Consider the following 23,743-nt stretch of genomic DNA (forward strand, 5'->3'; position numbering starts at 1 on the left):
AGATCACATGACATCTATAAGTTAATTTGACATAGAATTGACTTTTTGTTGTTGTTAATCCTCACATGAAGATATTTTTCCATTGATTTTTAGAGAGAGTGGAAGAGAGGGAGGGAGAAAGGCAGGGAGAGAGAGACACATTGATCAGCTGACTCCTGCATGTGCCCAATTTTGTCCCAGGATTGACCCTGCAACCCAGGTACATATCCTTGACCAGGAATTGAACCCTTCAGTGCACAGGCTGCCGCTCTAATCACTTACTAACACCAGCCAGGGCGAGATAGATGCCGGGGTCCAACCCCAGCAGGTCCAGGGGTCCCCAAAGGTGTGGATGGAGTCGGCAAAGAAGGAAGGACACGGAGACAGTGTTCAGTTGATCAGCAGCCTAGCCAGGATCTCTAGCCAGGATCTCCAGCCAAGTTCTGGTCTGGATCTCCAGCGAAGTTCTGCTTAGGATCTCCAGCCAGGTTCTGTGTCCATGTTCTCTTGCTAGGCTCTCCAGGTTCTCCAGCCAGGTTCAGTCACCAGGTTCTAGTCAGGTTCTCTTGCCAATTTCTGTAGTCAGGTTCAGTCCAGGATCTTTTGCCATGTTCTCTCGCTAGGTTCTGTGGCCAGTTTCTGTCCAGGATCTTTTGCCATGTTCTCTCCAGCGAAGTTCTTCTGTCTCTAGAGAACGTTCTGTGTAGGTTCTGTGCCTAGGTTCTGTCTCTTCTTGGTTCTGTATTCTAAGTTCTGTGTGTAGGTTCTGTCTTGTTACATCTGTATTTATACCAGTTGACTCCAATCCTATCAATCTCTATTCCAAAGGTTAGGGCGTTTCTTATCTCCATTCCAGGGAGTAAAGATTATGTAGCTTAAGCATGATTGTTCGTAGTTAAAGTGATTAATTACCCACCTGGCACTTAGTTAAGAGGTTTTATTCCCTCCCTAACTTCAGGGGAAAATCCCTACCTGGGGAAACAACCTTTCTCAGAGACCTTGGTTAAAACACATAGTGCCAAGAAGGTGAGCAAACATATTAAGAACAGTATGCCATATATGCCAGGTCCCTTGAAACAGCAAGGATGGACCGGCTCCCGGCAGATAGACTTTTACTTTTTTATAGGTTATGCTTTCACTACAATAGTGTCACTTATATTTTTGGATTTCTTATATTTTAGAGAGTCAGTTGATGTTAATTTTGAAAAACTCCAACTTTAGTAGAAGCTCATGAAACTGAGTTGTATATGTTATTGTTTTTTAGTTTAGCCCAATGGCCAAAGGCTCTCAAAGATACATGGTTTCTACTGGTGCTGACGGAACAGTTTGTTTTTGGCAGTGGGATTTAGAATCTTTGAAATTTAGGTAAGTGATTTTAATCGTTAATAAGTATTCTTTAATGTTGTTATGGTTTAGTCTAATGAAGTTTGGTTATAAAGAGAAATTATAGATTATGGTTGGCTTTTTACTTTTGAACTTAATTTTTATTATATACAGGATATATGTCATATTGACTACTTACTGTTTACAATTTGCTGTTTAAATAGTTGGATATATAAGAGAAGCATAGCTATTCTATGTTAGTGGGCACATTTTTGTGAAAGAAAAAAAGAGATAGTATGTGTGTGAAAGATTTTGAAAAGTATTAGAAATGTATAATTACATACATAGAAGTTTAGGCAGGGTCATTTAAGAATCAGAATCCCTGGGTTTTGGACCTGTGCTGTCCCAATACAGTACCTGCTGGCCATATGTGACTATCAAGCACTTCAGATGTGGCTAGTGTTATTGAGGACCTGAATTAAATTAGATTTAAATATTGATACTTGATTTAATTATTACAAAACTTATAGGCATATTTCAAACTACTTGAGTATGTGAATTTAGTTTTTCAGCTGTAAGTTTTAAGAAAACTGAATACAGTATTTGATGAAAATGTTCAAGTTGAGGTGTATTAAAAGTATTCATTATGCTCTGAAATATTTCAAAGAATTAATGTGAAGAAAAGAATATCTAAAGTTCTCATTAAAATGTTACTAATGTGATATTTTGGATATATTGGGTTAAATGAAATAAAATTGTTTTATCTCCTTTTACTTTTTAAAAATATATATTTTTATTGATTTCAGAGAGGAAGGGAGAGGGAGAAACATCAATGATGAGAGAGAATCATTGATCGACTGCCTCCTGTATGCCCCCTACTGGAGATTGAGGCGGCAACCCGGGCATGTGCCTTTGACCATAATCAGACTTGGGACCCTTCATTCCGCAGGCTGATGCTCTATCCACTGAGTTAAAACCAGCTAGGGCTCCTTTTACTTTTAATGTGACTTCTAAAAAATTTAAAGTTACATGTGTGGCTTGCATTCCATTTTTGTTGGCAGTCTGTACCCTGGTGGTTTTATGCTCTGCAGCCTCGATAATGGGATCACTTAGACCAGCCGTGGGCAAACTACGGCCCTCGGGCCGAATCCGGCCCGTTTGAAATGAATAAAACTAAAAAAAAAAAAAAAAAGACCGTGCCCTTTTATGTGATGATGTTTACTTTGAATTTATATTAGTTCACACAAACACTCCATCCATGCTTTTGTTCCGGCCCTCCGGTGCAGTGTAAGAACCCATTGTGGCCCTCGAGTCAAAAAGTTTGCCCACCCCTGACTTAGACTCTCTGAGCTGCAGTCACCTCAGTGACAAGATGGGGTTAGTAGGCCTGCCCTTTCTGTGTAGAGGATCAGTGAAGATGGGGATTGAACAGTCTTCTAAAATCCATCTAGCTATAATAGCATATGTGGAAATACTTGGTATGCTGTGAGGCACTATAGAAATAACATCATAATATTTAAAGTTAGCTTAAAATCAATATTTAAACCATGTTAATGTGTATAACTAATGTATTTTAAAACATCATCTTTTATAGTGCACGTCCCTTGAAGTTTACTGAAAAGCCCAGACCAGGCGTTCAAATGCTTTGTTCTTCTTTTAGTGTTGGTAAGCACTTGTTTCAGTTTAACTTTAGCATTTATTGAATGACCACTTATTGCTAAAAGCCTATATCAGAGAGATGGTAAATGACTTATGTTCATTTCTTTAGGTTTAATCCGTGACGTTCATTTCATTAGCCGCCTTCTTGTCTTTCACTCTCCCATTCTGCCTTTTTATGATGTTGAGTAGTAATCAGAGTCAGTGGTAGAAGAGGAAGCTCTAGGAGTGCACATCAGTGGTTCCTGAGTCATGTACCCCAGGTGTATACCAAAATTGTGATTTTCCTTTAACAGGCTAAATGGCATATTTTTGGTAGTTTAAATTTGTTTTCCACACATCTTGGTGAAATTATTCCCCATTTTCTTTTCTTGCACAGTGAACTCGTGTGCTAACGTTTCTGTTTAGGAGCGGTCAAGGATGTTTTCCCTATAAAAGTCTGAAAACTTCAGCAGGTGAACTTTATATTCCACTAGAGGCCTGGTGCACGGGTCAGGTCCTTCGGCCTGGCGGGCGAACAGGGTGGTTGGCTGTAGAGATCACACTGACCACCAGAGGGCAGCTCCTGCATTGAGTGTCTGCCCCCTGGTAGTCAGTGCGCATCATAGCTTTCGGTTGTTTGGTCGCTTAGGCTTTCGCATATATAGATAGCTAGATTTAGGTATGTAAAGTCTAGAAAGCAGAGCCCCTTTTGCCAAACATTTTTTAGAGCAGCAGCACTTAAGGTCTTTGCCACAACTAATAAAATGGGGCAATAACAAACATTTCTATATTAACTTTTAAAAATTAAAGCCCCATCTGATTTTTTCCCCCAGCACCATCAAGTAATTCTTTCACTCCAGCTGGGTTCCCTACAGTTGAACCCAGTTCAGATACTATCTTCGTAGAGCAGGGATGGGGAGCTTCTGGCCCTTGGGCTGTATAAGGCCACAGAATCATTTGGTTGGCCTTGCCCAAGGCATTAGGGGTGAGTTAATTAAATGTTTACCACATATAGCAGGCTAATTTTTAAGCTGATAATTTTGTATTGGCCTGTGAATGTGTTATAATTATCCATCATAATTATTGACAGAAAAAAGGTGTTCCTCACCTGACCTAGAGAATAGTGAGATGCCATAGGTTATGGGCTCAGTCCTACATGATGCTCCCGTTCCTTATCTCACTTGTGCTTCTGACCTACTGAGTATTGTCATGAATTCCTCCTTTTAAGCTCCCTGAAATCTGTCCTTTTGGTTTTTTGTGGAGGCTTCCTTATATAGACATAATTGAATAAGTCATTGACCAGGGTGATTGTTTAAACTCCCTTCTCCCTCCCCAGAGGTTGGACTGAAAGTTCCTATCCTCTAATCACATGGCTGGTTCTCCTGGCAGTCAGCCCTCCCCCTCCTCCTCGGGTGCTTTCTAAAAGTCACTTTGTTAATGTAAACTCTGTTGTGGTTGAAATGGGTTTAAGACTATCAAGACACCTTTATCACTTTTGTCACTTAAGAAATTACGAAGGTTTTAGGAGCTCTGTGCCATAATGGGGACGAAGAGCAAATATATATTTCTTATTATAAACCTAATTTTACAGTGTTATATTAATTTTAAAATATCTTTCTATAGTGAATTGGAAAATGGATCTGTTGAGGTAAACTGTTGGAATAAGAGATCTTGCTGAATTCAATATAGAACTTTGGTTTGTGCAGATATTTGTTATAAACTGGATTTTTAAACCTTAACATTTTTATTTCAGGTGGTATGTTTTTAGCCACTGGTAGTACTGATCATGTAATCAGAATGTATTTTTTGGGTTTTGAAGCACCTGAAAAAATCGCAGAACTTGAAAGCCACACTGTAAGTATTCATGTTTTAAAATTCTGTAGATTAATTGTAGTAATATTCCTATTAGTATATAGTCAAATATTGCTGACAAATTGATATGAATTTTTAAAATAATTGAATTAATTGGGTTAAGATTTTAACTTAATTATTGGAGGAATTGTATTTAAATATCCTCACCCGAGGATATTTTTTCCATTGATTTTTAGAGAGAGTGGAAAGGAGGGAAGGAAGGAGGAGGAAGAGAAAAGAGAGGGAGAGAGTAAAGGAGGGAGAGAGAGAAAGATTGATGGGAGAGAACACATCGATTGGTTGCCTCCAGCACGCACCCCAACTGGGGCAGGGGAACAAACCTGCAACCGAGGTACATGCCCTTGGCTGGGAATCGAACACGAGACCCTTCAATATGCAGGCCGATGCTCCAACCACTGAGCACACTGGCCAGGACTAAGTCAGAATCTTGATTATGACAGTTGATTTGAGTATGTTAGGTTATGAAATCAGAATGTTATGTTATTAATGTACTAGAGGCCTGGTGCATGAAAATTCTTGCACTGGAGGGTGGGGGTCCCTCAGCCTGGCCTGCCCCCTCTCACAGTCTGGGAGCCCTCGGGGGATGCCCTACTGAGACAGTTTAGGCCCACCCCCATCACCCCAACGCCGCGGGCCGCAGCAGCTGCCTGTCCTTGGCTTTTGCAGCCACCACGGCTGCCTGCCGTTGGCCCTCGCAGCCACTGTGGCTTTGTCCGGAACGATGTTCAGCTGTCCGGTCTAATTAGCATATTATGCTTTTATTATTATAGATAACTCAGTATTCTGGATTATTGGTTTTAGTAGGTTAAGTTTTCTCCTAAATTAAGTTTTGTGAGGTTATTTGGTAAACATATTCAAATCACTTTGAAAGAAAAAAAGCCGCAGCTGGGTGGCTTGGTTGGAGTATTGTCCTGTGCACCAAAAGGGTTGTGGGGGTTCAGTTCCCGATCTCTGGTCTGGGCATGTGTGGGAGGCAACTGATTGCTCTTCCCCTCTTTCTCTCCCTTCCGCTCTCCCTCCTTCTCCTCCCTCTACCTGCCTCTAGAAGCAATAATAATAAAAAAAAAGTCCTCGGGCCCTGGCGGGTGTTGCTCACAGTGGATAGAGCATTGGCTCTCTCAGCAAAGGGTCAGGGTGCGTGCAGGAGGCAACCAGTTGATGTCTCTCTCTCACATTGATGTTTCTCTCTGTCTCTCTCTTTCCCCATCCCTCCCTCTCTTTCAACCTTTCTACAAGTCAATGGAAAAAATACTCTCTAGTGAGGATTAAAAAACAAAAATCCTTGGAGAGGATTAAAATTTTTTTTTTGCATATAAGCATAAAACAAATCATATTCAGCCTTGTTTTCAGGTGCTTAAAGCTTTATATTTTGACTTTATAGAGATGTCAATTTTTATGCAGATATTTTACTGCATGTGTCTGTCTTTGAGACAAGAGGGTCTTAATAGTCCTGTTAGATTTATAAAGAGTCTTTGTACTTAAATGTGTAATTCATGTTTGAATGATAGGCTGAGCAGCACAAGTTCGAATCTCTTGCTTTAAACCAAATGTGCTTCTAGCTCTAAAACCGTTTTGTTCTTTTTGTTTGATTATAAACTATGCTGATGATGACATGTGTTTATTTTTTTGCCCTGATTTAGGATAAAGTTGATAGTATCCAATTTTGTAACAATGGTGATCGGTAAGTGTGTTTTTATTTGTGGGTATGTTTTTAGGCATATATACTGTGTTACATGTTAGTATAGCTAATGTGTCCTGCATTCACAATTCTAAGCCTACGTTTGCCAACCCCTGTATGAATGAAAAGTGTCTGGGGCAGTGGGAGACACATGAAATATAAGTTTTAAAATTGTTGTTTCTGCTGTCTCCTGTGACCAAATGTAGGTCTCCTTTTGCTTACATCAGCTAAATTTTTGATTTACAGAAAAATTAGGTGAAATTCCTTGTTTGAGTAGTTAAATCTTTTCTCATCAGTGACTGTGCTATATCCTGCAATGAAATGATCACTGAAATTATATATATTTTTTGTAATTCCCAATGTTTCTCAAGTGCCTTTCCTAACCTGCAGTTTTTAACACATGTTAAAAGATTATTTTTACAGTTGCCAGCATGAATGAATTTGAGCTTAGAGTTAGGAGGCTTAGGAGGAGCTTTTGCTCCTACTAATTTTCCCACATGGCCTTTATTCTTCCTATTTCCCCCCTTCAGGTGCTATTGTCTTCTCAAAGCGCAGTTTATTTCACAAGCTATTGATTGAGTTTGAAGTGTGCTTTACTTCATAGAGCCAGGCAAATCCTAGAAATCAAGATTTTTTTTCCATTTAGCTTTGCCTCCTAACTAACACCTATAGATTTATCTGTAGTCAAGATAGCTATGCTAAAATTTATTTTTGCTTTGATTTTAACTGTAGCTGTTGGTGGCATGTATATGAGTGTGAGGTCTCTTATGTATATTTTAAGGTTTTTAAGTGGTAGCAGAGATGGAACAGCACGGATTTGGAGATTTGAGCAGTTAGAGTGGAGAAGCATTTTATTGGATATGGCTACTAGAATCTCGGGGTAAGTTGAGATGGTTTGTTGTAAATAGGTACATCATAAGTACTTGGTCTCTCCCTGGTTTGGTTTGTTGATTGCTTTGTTCAGGGGACTGGGAACACCTCCTGTTCTGAAGAGCTATAGTTGAAATGAAGGGCTACCTCCTGCATGTCTGATATACTTAAATCTCATGTAGCCAAAAGAATGTGTTCTTAACATTTATGTAAGAAAGAACAACATATTTTTTCTACTGTTTCTCAAAGCATTGACTTTCTCTTAGGTATTGCATTTAAAACCACCTATAATTTTTAAAGAATGTAAAAATATATTTTTATTGGTTTTAGAGAGGGAGAGGATAGAAACGTCAGTGATGAGAATCATTTTTTGGGTGCCTCCTGTACGCCCTCTACTGGGGATTGAGCTCACACCCCGGGCATGTGCCCTAACCGGGATTCAAACCGTGACCTCCTGGTTCATAGGTTGACACTCAGCCACACTAGCTGGGCCACCTATAATTTTTTTTTAAAATTTCTTTATTGGTTAAGGTATTACAAATGTGTCCTCATTTTCCATTAACCTCCATAGAAATATCTCAGGTATGCCCTGGCTGGGTAGCTCAGTTGGTTAGAGCATCATCGCCATATGCCAAGGTTGCAGGTTTGATCCCCTCTCTGGGCATATACAAGCATCAACCATGAATGCATAAATAAGCAGAACAAGAAAATCCATCTTCCTTCTTCTCTCTTTCTCTCCCTCTCTCTCCTTCCCCCCCTCCCCCTCCCTTTCCATTCTTCTCCCTCTCTCGCCTTCCCTCCCACTTCCTTTATCTAAAACTTTTTCTGCCAAGGGCCATTTGGATATTTATAGCATCATTCTCAGGTCATACAAAATTATCAACTTAAAAATTAGTCTGTTATATTTGGTCAAACATTTAATTAACCTACCCTTAATACCTTGGCAGGGCCAGACCAAATAATTTCTGTGGTCCATAGGTGGATGTTCCCCATCCCTGCTTTAAAATCAATGTAAAAAAAACCCAAAACAACTCAGGCATATCAGATACACAAATTTTACTTTTCTGTAGATACGATTTTTGGAATTTAAAAAAAATCACTATAGTAGGGGGTGGGTGGAGGGAGACAATATAGTCAGTTTTTCTGACTATATTTTACAGAGAAACTTTGCATATCACTTTCATAAAGGCTTTAGTGCATTGCAGACTTATGTATCAAAGACTGTTCTTGCCACGGGGTCCATAGGAACAGTTTATAGGGAACTATACAGAGATTAGTACAGTCTTGTTTACAGTTCAGCAAATTGTCTGTCAGGCACTTTTCTAGATACTGGGTATGAAGATGAATCACCTTCTTGCTGTCTTCTAAAGCTTCTTGTCATCTCTGAGAAACAGTTGAAAGTATTACTGCTAGTGCTTGAGTTCAGGAAAAAAGAAAAATAGAAAAGGTAGAGAGCAGGAAAAGCTTTGCTCTTATGCATAGCAGTAGTGCCCGAAAATCTGCCTTCATTCAGTCTCTGAACTGCTTCTGAATCATCCCCTCTTCCTTTGGGTTTTCCCTAATCTGTTTGTAGATAATCTGTTAAGGGTTACATCTGTTGGACCCTCTATAGAGTTGGTAAGGGAAGGACGTGAACTTTATTTTTGTACAGATAAAGAATTGTATACACACTGTATATAGTCTACCATCCAAGTGAATTTACACATTGTGTATTTTTTCCTTAGGGACTTAACTTCCGAAGAGGAAAGGTTTATGAAACCCAAAGTAACAATGATAGCTTGGAATCAGAATGATAGCATTGTTGTCACAGCTGTGAATGATCATGTCCTCAAAGTGTGGAATTCTTATACTGGACAACTGCTTCATAACTTGTTGGTAGGTAGTTCTTATCCTCCTATATAATTAAAGGGTAATATGCAAATAGACCAAACAGCAGAACAATGGAACAATCAAAGCGTAATATGCTAATGATATGCTAAGGCTGCTCAACTGCTCACTATGAAGTGCACTGACCACCAGGGGGCAGATGCTCCGACCAGTAGGTTAGCTTGCTACTGGGGTCCGGATGATAGGGACTGAACGAGATGGGCTGGACACGCACTGCAGCCCTCTCTCGGTCCCTCCCTGGCCCAATCGTGCACTGGTGGGGTCCCTCAGTCTGGCCTTGGCCCTCTCGCAATTCGGGACCCCTTGGGGGATGTCGGAGAGCTAGTTTCAGCCCAATCCCGCAGGCCACTTCCCTTGGGAGGGCGCCAGCCGCAGGACTCATGGCTGGTGAGTGCTGCAAGCCTCTCCTGATTGGGACTGATTGGGCGTGAGCCGAAGTGGGTCCAGGATGAGCGGGAGCAACAAGTAGGAGCTGCAGGTGGAGTTGGACTGCGGGTTTTGCGTGATCCCTGCAGACCATCCAGAGGGACCCCACCCGTGCACGAATTCATGCACCAGGACTCTAGTTCAATATAACAAATCATGATGTCTTGAACTATAATTTTATTTTTCAAGCTATGGAATTAATATATGAATACACAGGTTTCTTTGATTTATATTACCAAATAAATAGAAATTTGTATATATACTGATATAAATTACTGTAATTAAGAACATTTTTTAAAGCCCTTATATACTGACAAATGGATTTTTAATTAGAAACTTATAACTTGCAACCCCCTCCTCCTTTAACTGTATGACTTTGTTGACTACAGGGACATGCTGATGAAGTGTTTGTTTTGGAGACACATCCTTTTGATTCCAGAATTATGTTATCTGCAGGACACGATGGCAGCATATTTATATGGGATGTTACAAAAGGCACCAAGATGAAACATTATTTTAATATGGTAAGTGAAGTCCAGGGTGTCTTCATGCATGCTTGCATTTATTTCGAGTACTTAGATTGTAAAGTTCAGCCACATACAGATCTGCATGTTTTGGCAGTTTATATTTCTAAAAATCAGGCTATTTAAAACCTCATAAACATCTGACAGCCGTACATACATACATACATACATGAAATTCTTTGTATAACTGTTTCACACAAGGGAAAGATTTTCAAAAGTTATCTATTTAACTTTGTGTGTATAGGTGAATGTGTCTCTGTCTGTGTTTAAATTGGCAAAATTATGGTAATTATACACAACTTGCATTACAAATTTTGCATGGCAGTCAGTCATATTAGTAGAAAGTTTAAACTCTAGTAAAGTATTGATTTTAGTTAATGAATATCACACTTTATTAATCTTTCATTATTTACCTTATAGATTATTAGTCAATAGTCTCTTGTTTCAAGTTAAAAGTTTATGAAGGTGCTTGTCATTCACATAGCAGAAATAAAACCTTCACTTTGGATTGGTTTTTGATCCTTTATTCAGTCATTTTGAGAACTAATTCTTAGAACATCTTTCAAGATTTCTTTCAGGCTAGTGGTATCCAAAGTGAATTTTAGCCTTGAGCTGGTGGCTCAGTTGGAGCATTGTCCTGTACACCAAAAGGTGGCAGATCAATTCCTAGTCAGGGCACATACCCAAGTTTAGGGTTGGATCCCAGGTTGGGACGCTTGTGGGAGGCAACCAGTTGATGTTCTTGCATCTGTTTCTCTCTCTTTTCCTCCCTCGCTCCCTCTCTTCCCCCCCGCCCCTTCCCCCTTCCTTCCTCTCTCTCAAATAAATTTTTTTTAAAAAGTTAATTTATTTCCTGAAAATAAAAATTGACATGCTGAATGAAAAATTTGTCTTAAAATATTTTTTGTAGAAGTGATATATCATAGCAAGCTATCAACACAAAAACAGTTAATACAGCAAAAGCACTTGCATAAACTTGGTCATAACTTTGTTAGCATGGGCCAAACTTTTATTCAACTAATGAATGAGGCTTTTTTCCTCTGTGTTTCCTAGATTGAAGGACAAGGGCATGGAGCTGTGTTTGACTGTAAGTTTTCACAGGATGGGCAGCATTTTGCCTGTACAGACTCTCATGGGCACCTTCTGATATTTGGTTTCGGATGCAGCAAGCCATACGAAAAGGTCATTTTAAGTATTTTCTCATAGCATGCAAATTAAGTAGTTCTGAAGGATATTTTGAAAATAGGGTGTTAATTTCATTGTTTTTTTCTCATTATAATTAACTGCTTAGTATTTGTTTTCTTTTAACATGTATAAATTTCAAAATGTCAGTCTGTAAACTTACTTTTTCTACTTTTTTTTTGTTTAAACTTCCCTTTTCTAGATTCCTGAACAGATGTTCTTCCATACTGACTATCGACCATTGATTAGAGATTCTAATAATTATGTCTTAGATGAGCAAACTCAGCAGGCTCCGCACCTTATGCCTCCACCATTCTTGGTAGATGTAGATGGAAATCCTCATCCAACTAAGTATCAGAGATTAGTACCAGGCCGAGAAAATTCTGCAGATGAGCATCTGGTTCCACAGCTCGGCTATGTGGCAACAAGTAAGTGCAAAGCCCTCTTTAATGTAATGTTTATTATTTGTCTCTAGATATATATTATTGTTTTGAACCATTTGAGGCTTAAGTTCTGGATCTCATGTTCATTTACCCAGAAATACTTTAATATGTATTTTCTAAGAACAAAGATATTCTCTTGTGTAATCATAAACAATAATCAAAATCAACTTTTGTCTGTTACTTTAATGCCTGTTACAGCTTTTTTTGTTCTCTGATGTAGATTTCAATTTGGGGACTTCACATTAAATGTAGTTGTTATTGATTAAGTTCTGGTTGTGTATTTATTATTATTATTATTATTTTTGGTTAATCCTCACCTGAGGATATTTTTCCATTGATCTTTTAGAGAGAGTGGAGGAGAGAGGGAAAGACAGATAGAAACATCGATGTGAGAGAAACACATCGATTGGTTGCCTACTGCACATGCCGCCACCAGGGCCAGGGCTGGGGAGGAGCCTGCAGCAGAGGTACGTGCCCTTGACCAGAATTGAACCCGAAACCCTTAGGTCCATAGGTCGATGCTCTGTCCACTGAGCCAAACCGGCCAGGGCCTGGTTATATATTTTTGATAGAATACAATATAAACAATGTCGTAGCCTTCCTGGAGCATCCTGTCAGGATGCTTATTGTGTTTTGCCCATTGGAGTGTCTTTGCACACTCAGTTAAGGTGGTAGCTGCCAGGTTTTGCCACTAAAAAGTTATTTTTCTCTGTAATTAAGATGAATCTTATGGTGGGGACTATCTAAGGAATTGTTTGCTCAAAAATATTAATGTTTGGATAAATTTCCAACCCCCCACAACCATCTGATACTTTTTATTTATTAACACTGACTCTGAATCTATTAAATATCTCTGAAAATGTATTATTTTTTGTTGTTAATCCTCACTGAGGATATTTTTTCCACTGATTTTTCAGAGAGAGTGAAAGGGGGAGAGGAATGGAGGGAGGGTGGGAGAGAGAGAAAAGGGGGCGGGAGAGAGTAACATCGATATGAGAGAGACACATTGATTGGTTGCCTTCCCCACAGGCCTGCACTGGGGCCAGCGAACAAACCTGCAACCCAGGTACGTGCTCTTGACCAGGAATCGAACATGAGACCCTTCAGTGCACAGGCTGACACTCCACCACTGAGCCACACTGGCCAGGGCTGAAATGTATTATTTGAAAAATAAGGAAGCAAAGACACCTTTAAAGAAAATCTGATTTTGTACTTGAAGTAAGAATTATGGATACTGGCTATGCTGAAAGCATATCTGAGAGAGAAAAACTTAAGCTTAGTTGGAGAGGCATGTGTAGCTATCTCCCTTAACTGCATGTGCGCTCTCAGGACACTTGGGACAGGGCGAGAGCTAGAGTTGTAGTAGTTTACTGAAGGTCAAAAAGGTGCTATTCCTCCTTTTTTATATTTTAAAACAGTAGAGAAGAAATGCCACTGATTTCTCTACATCAGAAGCCACACATTGTTGCTCTGTTGTAGTGAGAGATCTTGCACAAAAGGATTTTAATGATACATCCTGTATAAATGAGGGGTGTTAGTGTGAACTAGCAGAATGTAGCTTTTAGTGAAATGTGTTTCCAGGTGCTCACTTGCTGGGAATTCAAAGGCTCTGCTGAGGTTTTTGTGGCACTTATACTCTCTAAAGAAAGATCTTGTGGGTTTGAATCTTTTTTTGACTTAATTATGAATATATCTTTACTTTTTAAAAATGAATTCTGACAATTGCTAATGTAATTTTTTTAAAATATATTTTTATTGATTGATTTCAGAGAGGAAGGGAGAGGGAAAGAGATAGAAACATCAGTGATGAGAGAGAACCATTGATTGACTGCCTCCTGCATACCCCCCACTGGGGACTGAGCCCACAACCTGGGCATGTGCCCTTGACCGGAATCGAACCCAGGAGCCTTCAGTCCACAGGCCGATGCTCTATCCACTGAGCAAACCGGCCAGGGCGCTAATGTAATTTTAATTGTAGCCTACTGAACATCCCCCCCATCTGTATAAATTATGATTTTGTTGACTAATTGAATTTGCAGGTGATGGAGAGGTAATCGAACAAATTATAAGCCTACAGACTAATGATGGTGAAGGAAGCCCAGAGCCCAGTGTTCTTGATGGAATGATAAGACAGTTGCAACAGCAGCAAGATGAGAGGATGGGAGCTGGTCAGGATAATATTCCAAATGTACTTCCAAATGGGGAAGAAACACCACGAAGAGGTAATAAATACATGAGATATATTTTGCCTTAATATGACTGATTGAAAGTGAAGCATAAATGAAGTCATTGTCAGGTACATGTTATGTGAAAAACTTGAAGTTAGCATGGTATTTTTACAATTTAAGTATTAATCTGGAGGTAGCTTTATTAGATAGAAAGTTGATTTGCTAACAAAACCTTTTTTTTCTTAACAATGTTTCTACTTGGAGAATTTGCTCCTTTTTTTCTTACGTAGACTCTTATAATTTTAATTAATAAATGTATTTTAATCCTCACCCGAGGATATGTTGTTTTAAAAATTGATTTGATAGATTTGAGAGAGAGAGAGAGAGAGAGAGAGAGAGAGAGAGGAACATTAATGTGTGAGAGAGAAACATTGATCAGTTGCCTCACACACGTGCCCTAACTGGGAATTGAACCCGAAATCTGGGCTTGTGCCTGACCAGGAATTGAACCTACAACCTTTCGTCGTTATGGGCGATTCTCCGGCCAACTGAACCACTCATCCAGGGCTAATTTTTATTTTGTAATGGTAAAATAAATAATTTCACAGAAATCTACTTTGAACAAATTAATTTTTAGCTAGTAAAGGAATTTATTCTTTTGTTTGTAGAAGGAAACTTTAAATATATTTGCCAAGTGTACTTTATTTCTTATCTCTATTATTCAGTGCTGTCCTCAGTGCTGAACTACATGATATAAAAATCAGGCTACCCCAAGGACATTCACGGCACACAGGATAATCTTGGGTGACAGATGGCATTGGGATATGCAGATTCTGCTAGGATCAATTTATATTTTGTCTTTACCATCTTTGTAGTTTTTGGACCACTGGGTGTTTTTTTGGGGGGGGAGAATTTGGGGGATCTGTTTCTCGTTTACAGCCGTGTATCTGACATAGGTCCAAGGCGTTATCTCCCATGTGGCCATTACACCCAGGCCCTTAGATTACTGATTTGCACAACTTGTCAGGCTGCCACAGTTTCAGCTCATGATCTTCATTTAGTGTCCTCTTTGTTTCTAGCCCAAGGTGATTTGCAAATTCCATGATTTATTTAAAACTTTTGGGGATGTCATGCTATTTGTGGACTAGGACTCTAATAAATACTTATATGAGGAATTAAGGTTTATTTCTCTGAAATTTATAGCATAAGGCTTTATATCTTCCAGTGTTTTATTTTGAAAAATTAATCCTGTAGTAAAGTTTCAGGCATACTACTATGAATACCCATATAGCTTTCACCTAGCTTTTTCTTTTTTGTAATCCTCATCTGAAGATATTTTCCCATTGATTTTTAGAGAGAGGGAGAGACAGAGAGAAATATCGATGTGAGAGAAACACACTGATTGGTTGCCTCCTGCAGGAGCCCTGACCAGGGCCTGGGCCGGGGAGGAGCCTGCAACGGAGGTACATGCCCTTGACCAGAATTGAATCCGGGACCCTTTGGTCCGCAGGCTGAGGCTCTGTCCATTGAGCAAAACTGGCTAGGGCGTTCACCTAGATTTTATCATTTTGCTACATTCACTTTATCTCTTTTTGTGTACATTCACAATCAGTGCCTATCTCTTTCTCTCTCATGTATTTTCAAAACTGCTTTAGAGTAAGTTGGAGAAATTGTGACACTTTATTGTTTAATGTTTCTTCCTATATATTCCAAGAACAGGAATATTTGTTTATGTAATCATTATACAATGACCACAGTCAACAAACTTTGTTGATCACAATACTACTATCTAATGTACAGTCTTTTTAAATAAGTATATTTTGATTTCAGAGAGGAAAGGAGTGAGAGAGAGAAACATCAATGATGAGAGAGAATCACTTAATTCTTATGTCTCTTAATATGGAACAGATTCCTCATGGCACTACTTTAGTTCAGGCCTGTTTTATAGAATTGCATTCAGTTTGAATTTGTCTGACTATCATATGATTGGATTCAGGAAAGATTTTAGGCTGGAATACTATATGGGTGGTGCTATGTTCTTCTTAGTGCATTAGAGCAAGAGGCACAGATACATGTGTGTTCTTCTGCATCTTTTTTCCTTAACAGTGTATTCTAGAAATCACTCCATATCCATGCACAGAACTCTTCATTTTTTTATAGCTTCATGTGTTCCATTGTGTGAAATAACCAGTCTTTTTTTAAAAATATATTTTACTGGTTTTCTACAGAGAGGAAGGGAGAGGGATAGAGTTAGAAACATCCATGAGAGAGAAACATCGATCAGCTGCCTCTTGCACGCCCCCTACTGGGGATGTGCCGGCAACCAAGGTACATGCCCTTGACCGGAATCAAACCTGGGACCCTTCAGTCCGCAGGCCATCGCTCTATCCACTGAGCCAAACCGGTTAGGGCGAATAACCAGTGATTAATCATTTTATGGCCATTTAAGTTATTTCTCATTCTTGCCATTACAAGTATTGTGATAAAGACTTGTGCCAGTGTTTTGTTCAGATTGTTGGAGAGCTAATACTATGACTTGGGCAGTTAATTTAGAGTTTATTTTTACTTTTCAATTCAAAAAATGTTTAAGCATCAGTACATTTTAATATAAATGTTTAATTCCATTTTTAGTGGGTGAACCAATTTCTTGCAAAGTGGTTCATGTCATAGGTAAACAGATGCCGTGTGTAGGAGAATGCAGAAGTTGTGCTTACTCGTGTGGCTTTTACCCTCGGCCCGAAGAGCAGGTGGAGCTGGAATAGAATTTGTAGCCTCCCTCAGGAAAGGCATAGCCCCCAGTTTCTCTGTTGCATTAGTAGGAGGAACCTCTTCACTCTGTTTTAAGAAAACCAGCACTTTGCCTGGGACTCCCTCCTCCCTCCTCCCTCCGACAGGTCTCCATCCTCTGTGACTTCCAGCTCGTGGAAGGTTGTCTTGCCTCCTGTGCCCATCTTATCAGCTCTGCACAGGCTCAGAGCTCACTGTTATCTGTATTGCCCTGTGACCACTCACACAGCTCCAATTCAAGTGCTGACAGCATTTTCCCACTTTGCAGATTTGTGAATTTTTAACACCCACTCTGGCAGCTGCCTACCTGAATGGCTCAGATTGTCTTTGAGGTTGCAGTTAATGTTGTTAGAGCTCTTGTTACAAAGCCACTGCAGTTTGAGGAGTCTGTCTTCAATGCTTATTTTTCCAAAAAGATGTGTTTTTAGTGTGTGGTTTTGAAGAAGAAAAGGTTTTTAGGAATGCAAATATAATATTATAATAGAAATGCCTGTACATTAAAAAATTGCAGAAAGTCTAGTAAAAGTGGAAATTGAGATTGATAGTGTTTGTTCTATAGTCTACATTTTGATCTCAGTCATACGAGGATTCTTTTTTCCAGAGTTTTCTTTAGTAGATCTTTATTTTTGGTTTCTACCTCAGAAGGAATGCTTATGTGTTAAATACATATAGATTGAACTTTGTTCTGGAATCATTTCTTGACAATTTCCCCCTAGGTTTTAGAAGACTAAGCTTAGACATCCAGTCCCCTCCAAATATTGGTCTGCGTCGTAGTGGACAAGTTGAAGGTGTTCGCCAGATGCATCAGAATGCTCCCCGTAGTCAGATTGCTACAGAGCGGGACCTGCAGGCGTGGAAACGGAGAGTGGTTGTACCAGAGGTACCACTAGGCATATTTAGGTTTGTTTTAGGATATCTATTAATACTGTTTTTATCTATGAAAATATATCTATGTGGTTATTTGCATACCTTAATCCATTAGTGATGCAAATAATCATATAAATACATTTTAGTAATGGGTTGGAGTCTATTTTAGTTGTGGTAAGAAAATGTCAGACTTGTTCTCTCTTTACTATGGTAAAATTTTTTTATAGCCAGTCTTATTTCATCTACACAAATACCCACTTTCTTCATCATTATTTTGCAATCTTAAAACATTTTGTTGAAAGCATGTAGTATGTATTTCTAAACGATAAGAAATTGTCTTAAAATATAACTATATGCCAGTGATGGCAAACCTATGACACACGTGTCAGGTGACACCTGAACTCATTTTTTTGGTTGATTTTTCTTTGTTAAATGGCATTTAACTATATAAAATAAACATCAAAAATATACATCTTTGTTTTATTATGGTTGGAAATATCAAAAAATTTCTATATGTGACACGGCACCAGAGTTAAGTTAGGGTTTTTCACAGTGCTGACACGCCGAGCTCAAAAGGTTTGCCATCACTGCTATATGCCATCATTATCTTAAAAACAACAAACAGTTCTTCAGTAGAAGTAAATAGTCAGTATTTAAATTTTAATTGTCTCAGATGTCATAAATGTTTTTAGTTCTTTTGTAAGACATTTCATTAGTGGTAATAATTTTTGTCAGGAGGTTCACAATGCTCGCGCGCGCACACACACACATATGTGATGTTAGCAGGCATTTATGCTAACTGCCTAGATTCATTAATTCATTAGGGCTTATGAAGTAGTGATAATTCAGCTCTATGAAGTCTTCATCTATTCCTTTGGATAACTTCTAAGAAAGAATTTGCTCAAATCTACTGGTTATCCAGTAGTAAAGTTTGTATATAAAAGACAGGATAGATGCTCGATTACTTGTCTTCAAAATAAAGATTTATTCCCTGTTATCTTCCAGTAATGACCCAATGTGTGTGTTTGTCACTGTGTTAATCAAGCTGCTGTGATTCAGCTTATTTCTAAATCCCTTTTTTTTAAAAAATATATTTTATTGATTTTTTACAGAGAGGAAGGGAGAGAGATAGAGAGTTAGAAACATCGATGAGAGAGAAACATCGATCAGCCGCCTCCTGCACATCCCCCACTGGGGATGTGCCCGCAACCCAGGTACATGCCCTTGACCGGAATCGAACCTGGGACCTTTCAGTCCGCAGGCTGACGCTCTATCCACTGAGCCAAACCAGTTTCGGCTCTAAATCCCTTATTGCCATTTACATTGTCCTGTCTTTGACCAGAGGGGCCTCTTCAATTTGGCTCCTGAGAGTCCTTTTGAAATGATTGTAGTCGACTTTCATTGTGTCCTTGCTGTTAGGCATGGCAAAGGGTTATAGGTTTATCTTGTGAGTTTCTTGAGCTAGACCTGGGCTTAGTCTTTTCTCTTAAGCAGCTCCATTTTCTCTTCGTGGGAAGTGATATTTCATAATTAGATTCTGGGCAGTAAGGTCTTCCTTGCTACTGAGTTTTTGAAATGGAGGCAGCAAATACTGTTCTCATTAGTATCTAAAATCTTTTAGTATTTTGTCATGTTTGTGTCTCCAAATAACAAATATCTTGAAGATAATTTTGCAAAAGTGTTTCCTTCATGTGTTTAGCAAGAAGCATTTCAGTGATTGGTGGAATAATATTGGATACTACTTAAAATTATACAGTGAACTTGAGAATATTTAAAGTATACAATAGAGTAGTGAAAAGCAAAATCTGGAATTGGCATGAGAAATACAGAAAATCACCATCGTGTATGTAGAATGCTATAATTAAGCCTTAAAGTTGTGTCTGAGTTGTATGATCATCAGATCTGAAAGTGTCATTTTGGGATATTTTTTGTTGTCAAAACCAAGGGAAGCAAGGGTATCAGGAGTGAAAGACCTGCAGAACATTAAATAAGCATTTGTTCTCAACATAAGGAAGACTGGAAATAGCTTAAGCTGGAATACATGGTTCTAGTTAATCAGGATCTCAGGTTCCTCTGTTTCTGATCTCCATCTCAGAGTACGGGTTTTAATCTTAAGGTCAACTCAAAGTTCAAGAGAGCTGGTCTTTATATTCTGGCCATCCCATATCTGCCTCTGTGATGGAGGCTGAGATTTAGGCCAGAAGAAGGAAGAGAGGCAGACGGTAAAATGGACATTCCTGTATGTCAGTAAGCAGCCTTAATGACTCCACATGACATGTCTGCTTATACATTGACCAGAATGTCATCATATGGCCATACTAAGCTACAGAAGAGACTCAGTAATAGTTTTCATTTAGAGCAACAAAGAGTCTAGGTAAAAGTTGAGATTCTGTTTCTAAGGAAGAAAGGGGAATGGATTTTGAGAGTCAATTAGCTGTCTGCCACAAAATAATTTTTTCAAAGAAGAGTGTTGCTCTTTCTAGGACTGTATTCTAGCTTACACATGAGAGTTTATGAAGGAGATGCTGAGTGATAGAATAGTGGTCAGTGCCCTTGACAACAATCCTTATAGTGGCAAATGTTACATAATATTAGAGTGTCATTTGATAAGGATCAAGAGAAATTAAAAATTTGGGTTTTGCCTATAAAAGTAGTATATATCTACTGTGTAAAATTTAGATCAGTGGTTCCCAACATGGGTCACATGCCCCACAGGGGGGTAATTCAAGAATGAGTTTTTAACAGTGAATTTTTTGCATTTCTTATGGTCCCAGGGGCTGCATATCTCTATATATAAAAGCCTAAGTGACCGTTATGACCAGTCGACCGGTCGCTATGACACCCACTGACTACCAGGGTGCAGACGCTCAATGCAGGCGCTTCCCCCTGGTGGTCAGTGCACTCCCACAGCCAATCTTCCCCGGTCCCTCCCCCCGGCTGGCCGGCCCCAATTGGGACTGGGTGAGATGGTCCTGATTGGCCCCAATCGCTGGCCAGGCCGAGGGACCCCCACCATGCATGAATTTGTGCACTGGGCCTCTAGTACAGTATATAACTATATATTGTGACATATTTATGCATTTCAGTTATCATATGTTTTGAAACTTTATTTGCTATTTTTTCATATCACTTCATATTATTATTTTTTTAATAATTTCTTAGTGATTTCTTCCTCAGTACTCAACTATCCTTTCGTTCTTTTATTTTTCTCTTTCATGGATGCTATGTTCTTTGGAAGCTTGTTTAGAACAAGTTAATGGCCTTTTAGGCTTCTCCACGTGAATAGGAGTTCACTTTTTGAATAATAAGAATTACGTGTCGCCGAAACCGGTTTGGCTCAGTGGATAGAGCGTCAGCCTGTGCACTGAAAGGTCCCAGGTTTGATTCCGGTCAAGGGCATGTACCTGGGTTGCAGGCACAATCCCCAGTAGGAGATGTGCAGGACGCAGCTGATTGATGTTTCTCTCTCATCGGTGGTTCTAACTCTCTATTTCTCTCCCTTCCTCTCTGCAAAAAATCAATAAAATATATTAAAAAAAAAAAAAAAAAAAAAAAAAAGAATTACGTGTCACAGGGAGGGCATTAGGATTTCAGAGGTACTTAGGTGGGGCATGGCCAAAAAAAGGTTGGGAACCACTGATTAAGATCTCTACACGAATAATAGACAATATGTAAATAGACCATACCTCCACGACACCCCACAGCCAATCAGGAGAGAATATTCAAATTAACAGGACAAAGATGGTGGTGGCCATGGAGCCAGCCAGAGTGGGTGGGAGGCTTGGGTAGCCTCGGCCGGGCTGCCGAGGGAGGGGCCTGAAGATGGCCCTTAGCCCATAACCCAGGCTGGCCACGCCCCCATGGGGTGAGGGTCCCCTGCCGGGGGGTGTGGCCAGCCTACAAAAAGCCATCAGCCCCTCACCCAGGCTGGCCACACCACCCCAGCACGGACCCCCACCCTGAAGGGTGTGGCTGGCCTGAAAACCACCACAGGCCCCTTGCCCAGGCCGCCCCACCCCCCAAGGGAACCCCCACCCTGATCCGGGACACCCTTCAGGGCAAACCAGCCGGCTCCCATCCGTGCACCAGGCCTGTATACTATATAATAAAAGGCTAATATGCAAATTGTCCCCTCAACCGGGAGTTCTATTGGGATTTCGACCAGGAGTTTGACCAGGGGTTGGAGCCAGCCAGCCCGGCCTGATTGGCCCTGGCCACCCAGAGCCCACCCGTGCACGAATTTGTGCACCAGGCCTCTCGTCTATACTAATAAAAGAAGGGTAATATGCTAATTAGACTGGGAGACCTTCCAGGAGACCTTCTGGACATTCTTCTGGACAAAGCCATGGTGGCGGGGCTGAGGTAGAGGCGGTTAGGGACCAAGAGGGGAGGGCAGTTGTGGGTGATCAGGCCAGGATGGGTCGGCAGTTGTGGGTGATCAGGCTGGTGGTGGTGGGGCAGTTGTGGGTGATCAGGCTGGTGGCAGGGAGGCAGTTGGAGGAGAGCAGGCCGGCATGGGGGGGCAGTTGGGGGCAAGCAGGCCAGCAGGCAGAGTGGTTGGGGTAATCAAGCAGGCAGGCAGGTGAGCGATTTGGAGCCAGCAGTCCCGGATTGTGAGAGGGATCCCAGATTGGAGAGGGTGCAGGCCGGGCTGAGGGACACACTTCCCCCCCACCCTGCACGAATTTCGTGCACTGGGCCACTAGTAATAGACAAAAATGTGAGAAGGGAAACAACCCTGCCATGCAGAAAGATGAGCACACAGTGTTGCTTCCAAGCAGAGGAATTTATTTGGGGCTAGATGTCAGACATTTGTTTGTCTTTATCCAATAATAGTAGAATTCTATTCATTCTAAAACCTTTTATAATATCACTTTTGTCAGCTGAGTGATATTAGTGATTGATGAGGCATGGAATGCACCCAAACATAATATTTTTGAAACCTAGAGTGTGCCTTTGTTTTATTATTGATTGAGAATGAAATGTATGCAGTGTTTGTAAAAACATATGGGATAGGAATTTAATTTGGCTGCAAGTGAAAAACCTCATATAATTCCTTAAATACATATAAAAGTGGTGAAATTAACTTGTAAAGGGTTGAGTCTAATATAGAATTCCCCTGTGGATAAAATAAAGTTCCACTGTACTTTGAGCATGGGCTACAGTTGAACCTTGAGAAAGTAATTTTCTTAGAAATGTGTTTTTGTCCTCACTGAATTTGTGCTTACACTCATTTGAGTGCCCAATTATGTCTTGGAACATGGCCATGATGTCAGTTTTGAACCTTTTCTGGTGGGGTTATAAAGTAAACAAAAACAAAGCCGTGTGTTCTCAGTAATATTCACCTTGGAGAAAGGACAGTCACTTGTTCTCTCTAACTGTGGAGAAGGAAAACCATGGTCAGTACCGTCCTCACGGTGAAGGCCCCTTGCTTGGAAGGTGGTCACAGTAACACTATAATGCTTCTTTTGTATCATGGAAGTAAAAAATAGGTGATTAGAAGAAGTAGTAACATTCTATTCTGTTTTTCTACAAATTAAAAAACATTTTAAATGGTTTGGAGGAGGATTCTGCTCCTATTTTTTCTTTAGAGAAAGGAATTTTAATCTTGGAAAATTATAGGGACACTTTGAGTTACTAATTTGAGAGATCCTGTTTGAATTGGTCCTAATAGGGCCAATCAGAATACAAACAAATGACCATTTCTTTGTAAAATATGAAAGTTAGGATTTCCTAGCTGCTGCTGAGATTTTATTTATACCATATTAAATTTCTAACATAAAGTATAGTTTGACTTAAGTTTTGCTATAACCTTAGATAATTTCTTGTGTCAACTTAAAAAGTATGTAAGCTTATGATTTCTAGAATCATGATGATGATTTTTTCCTGTTAATATCCTCTACTTACTCATCAGTTCACTAACTAATATAACTGGATAATCAAATTTGTAGGAAGTTGGAAGACTTTAGAATAGAGAAAGGTGAAGAGGAAAGAAATCTTTATGTAATTGGAAGAAAAAAGAAGACTCTTCAGTTCTCACAAAAGGTAACCTAAATTCTATTTTTCTTAGGAATAAGCAAATTAGAAATTGAACTAAAA

General features: G+C 39.7%; 1 protein-coding gene across 5 annotated transcripts in view; it reads left to right on the forward strand.

The window, feature by feature from the left end:
• Positions 1 to 23,743, forward strand: part of BRWD1 (bromodomain and WD repeat domain containing 1) — a 98,473-nt gene that overhangs the window by 19,081 nt on the left and 55,649 nt on the right. For 4 of the 5 annotated variants that reach the window (XM_036350105.1, XM_036350106.1, XM_036350108.1 and 1 more), the window contains exons 9-20: positions 1,244 to 1,344; positions 2,897 to 2,967; positions 4,694 to 4,794; positions 6,453 to 6,493; positions 7,272 to 7,370; positions 9,085 to 9,235; positions 10,063 to 10,197; positions 11,251 to 11,379; positions 11,582 to 11,807; positions 13,862 to 14,044; positions 17,494 to 17,677; positions 23,596 to 23,689. In XM_036350105.1, the coding sequence (XP_036205998.1) occupies positions 1,244 to 1,344; positions 2,897 to 2,967; positions 4,694 to 4,794; positions 6,453 to 6,493; positions 7,272 to 7,370; positions 9,085 to 9,235; positions 10,063 to 10,197; positions 11,251 to 11,379; positions 11,582 to 11,807; positions 13,862 to 14,044; positions 17,494 to 17,677; positions 23,596 to 23,689 (1,515 nt within the window). The remainder of the gene's footprint in view (positions 1 to 1,243; positions 1,345 to 2,896; positions 2,968 to 4,693; positions 4,795 to 6,452; positions 6,494 to 7,271; positions 7,371 to 9,084; positions 9,236 to 10,062; positions 10,198 to 11,250; positions 11,380 to 11,581; positions 11,808 to 13,861; positions 14,045 to 17,493; positions 17,678 to 23,595; positions 23,690 to 23,743) is intronic. The other variant, XM_036350107.1, reaches the window with a different exon arrangement.

The sequence above is a fragment of the Myotis myotis genome, unplaced genomic scaffold (genome assembly GCF_014108235.1).
Source record: "Myotis myotis isolate mMyoMyo1 unplaced genomic scaffold, mMyoMyo1.p scaffold_m19_p_2, whole genome shotgun sequence".
Classification (NCBI taxonomy): domain Eukaryota; kingdom Metazoa; phylum Chordata; class Mammalia; order Chiroptera; family Vespertilionidae; genus Myotis; species Myotis myotis.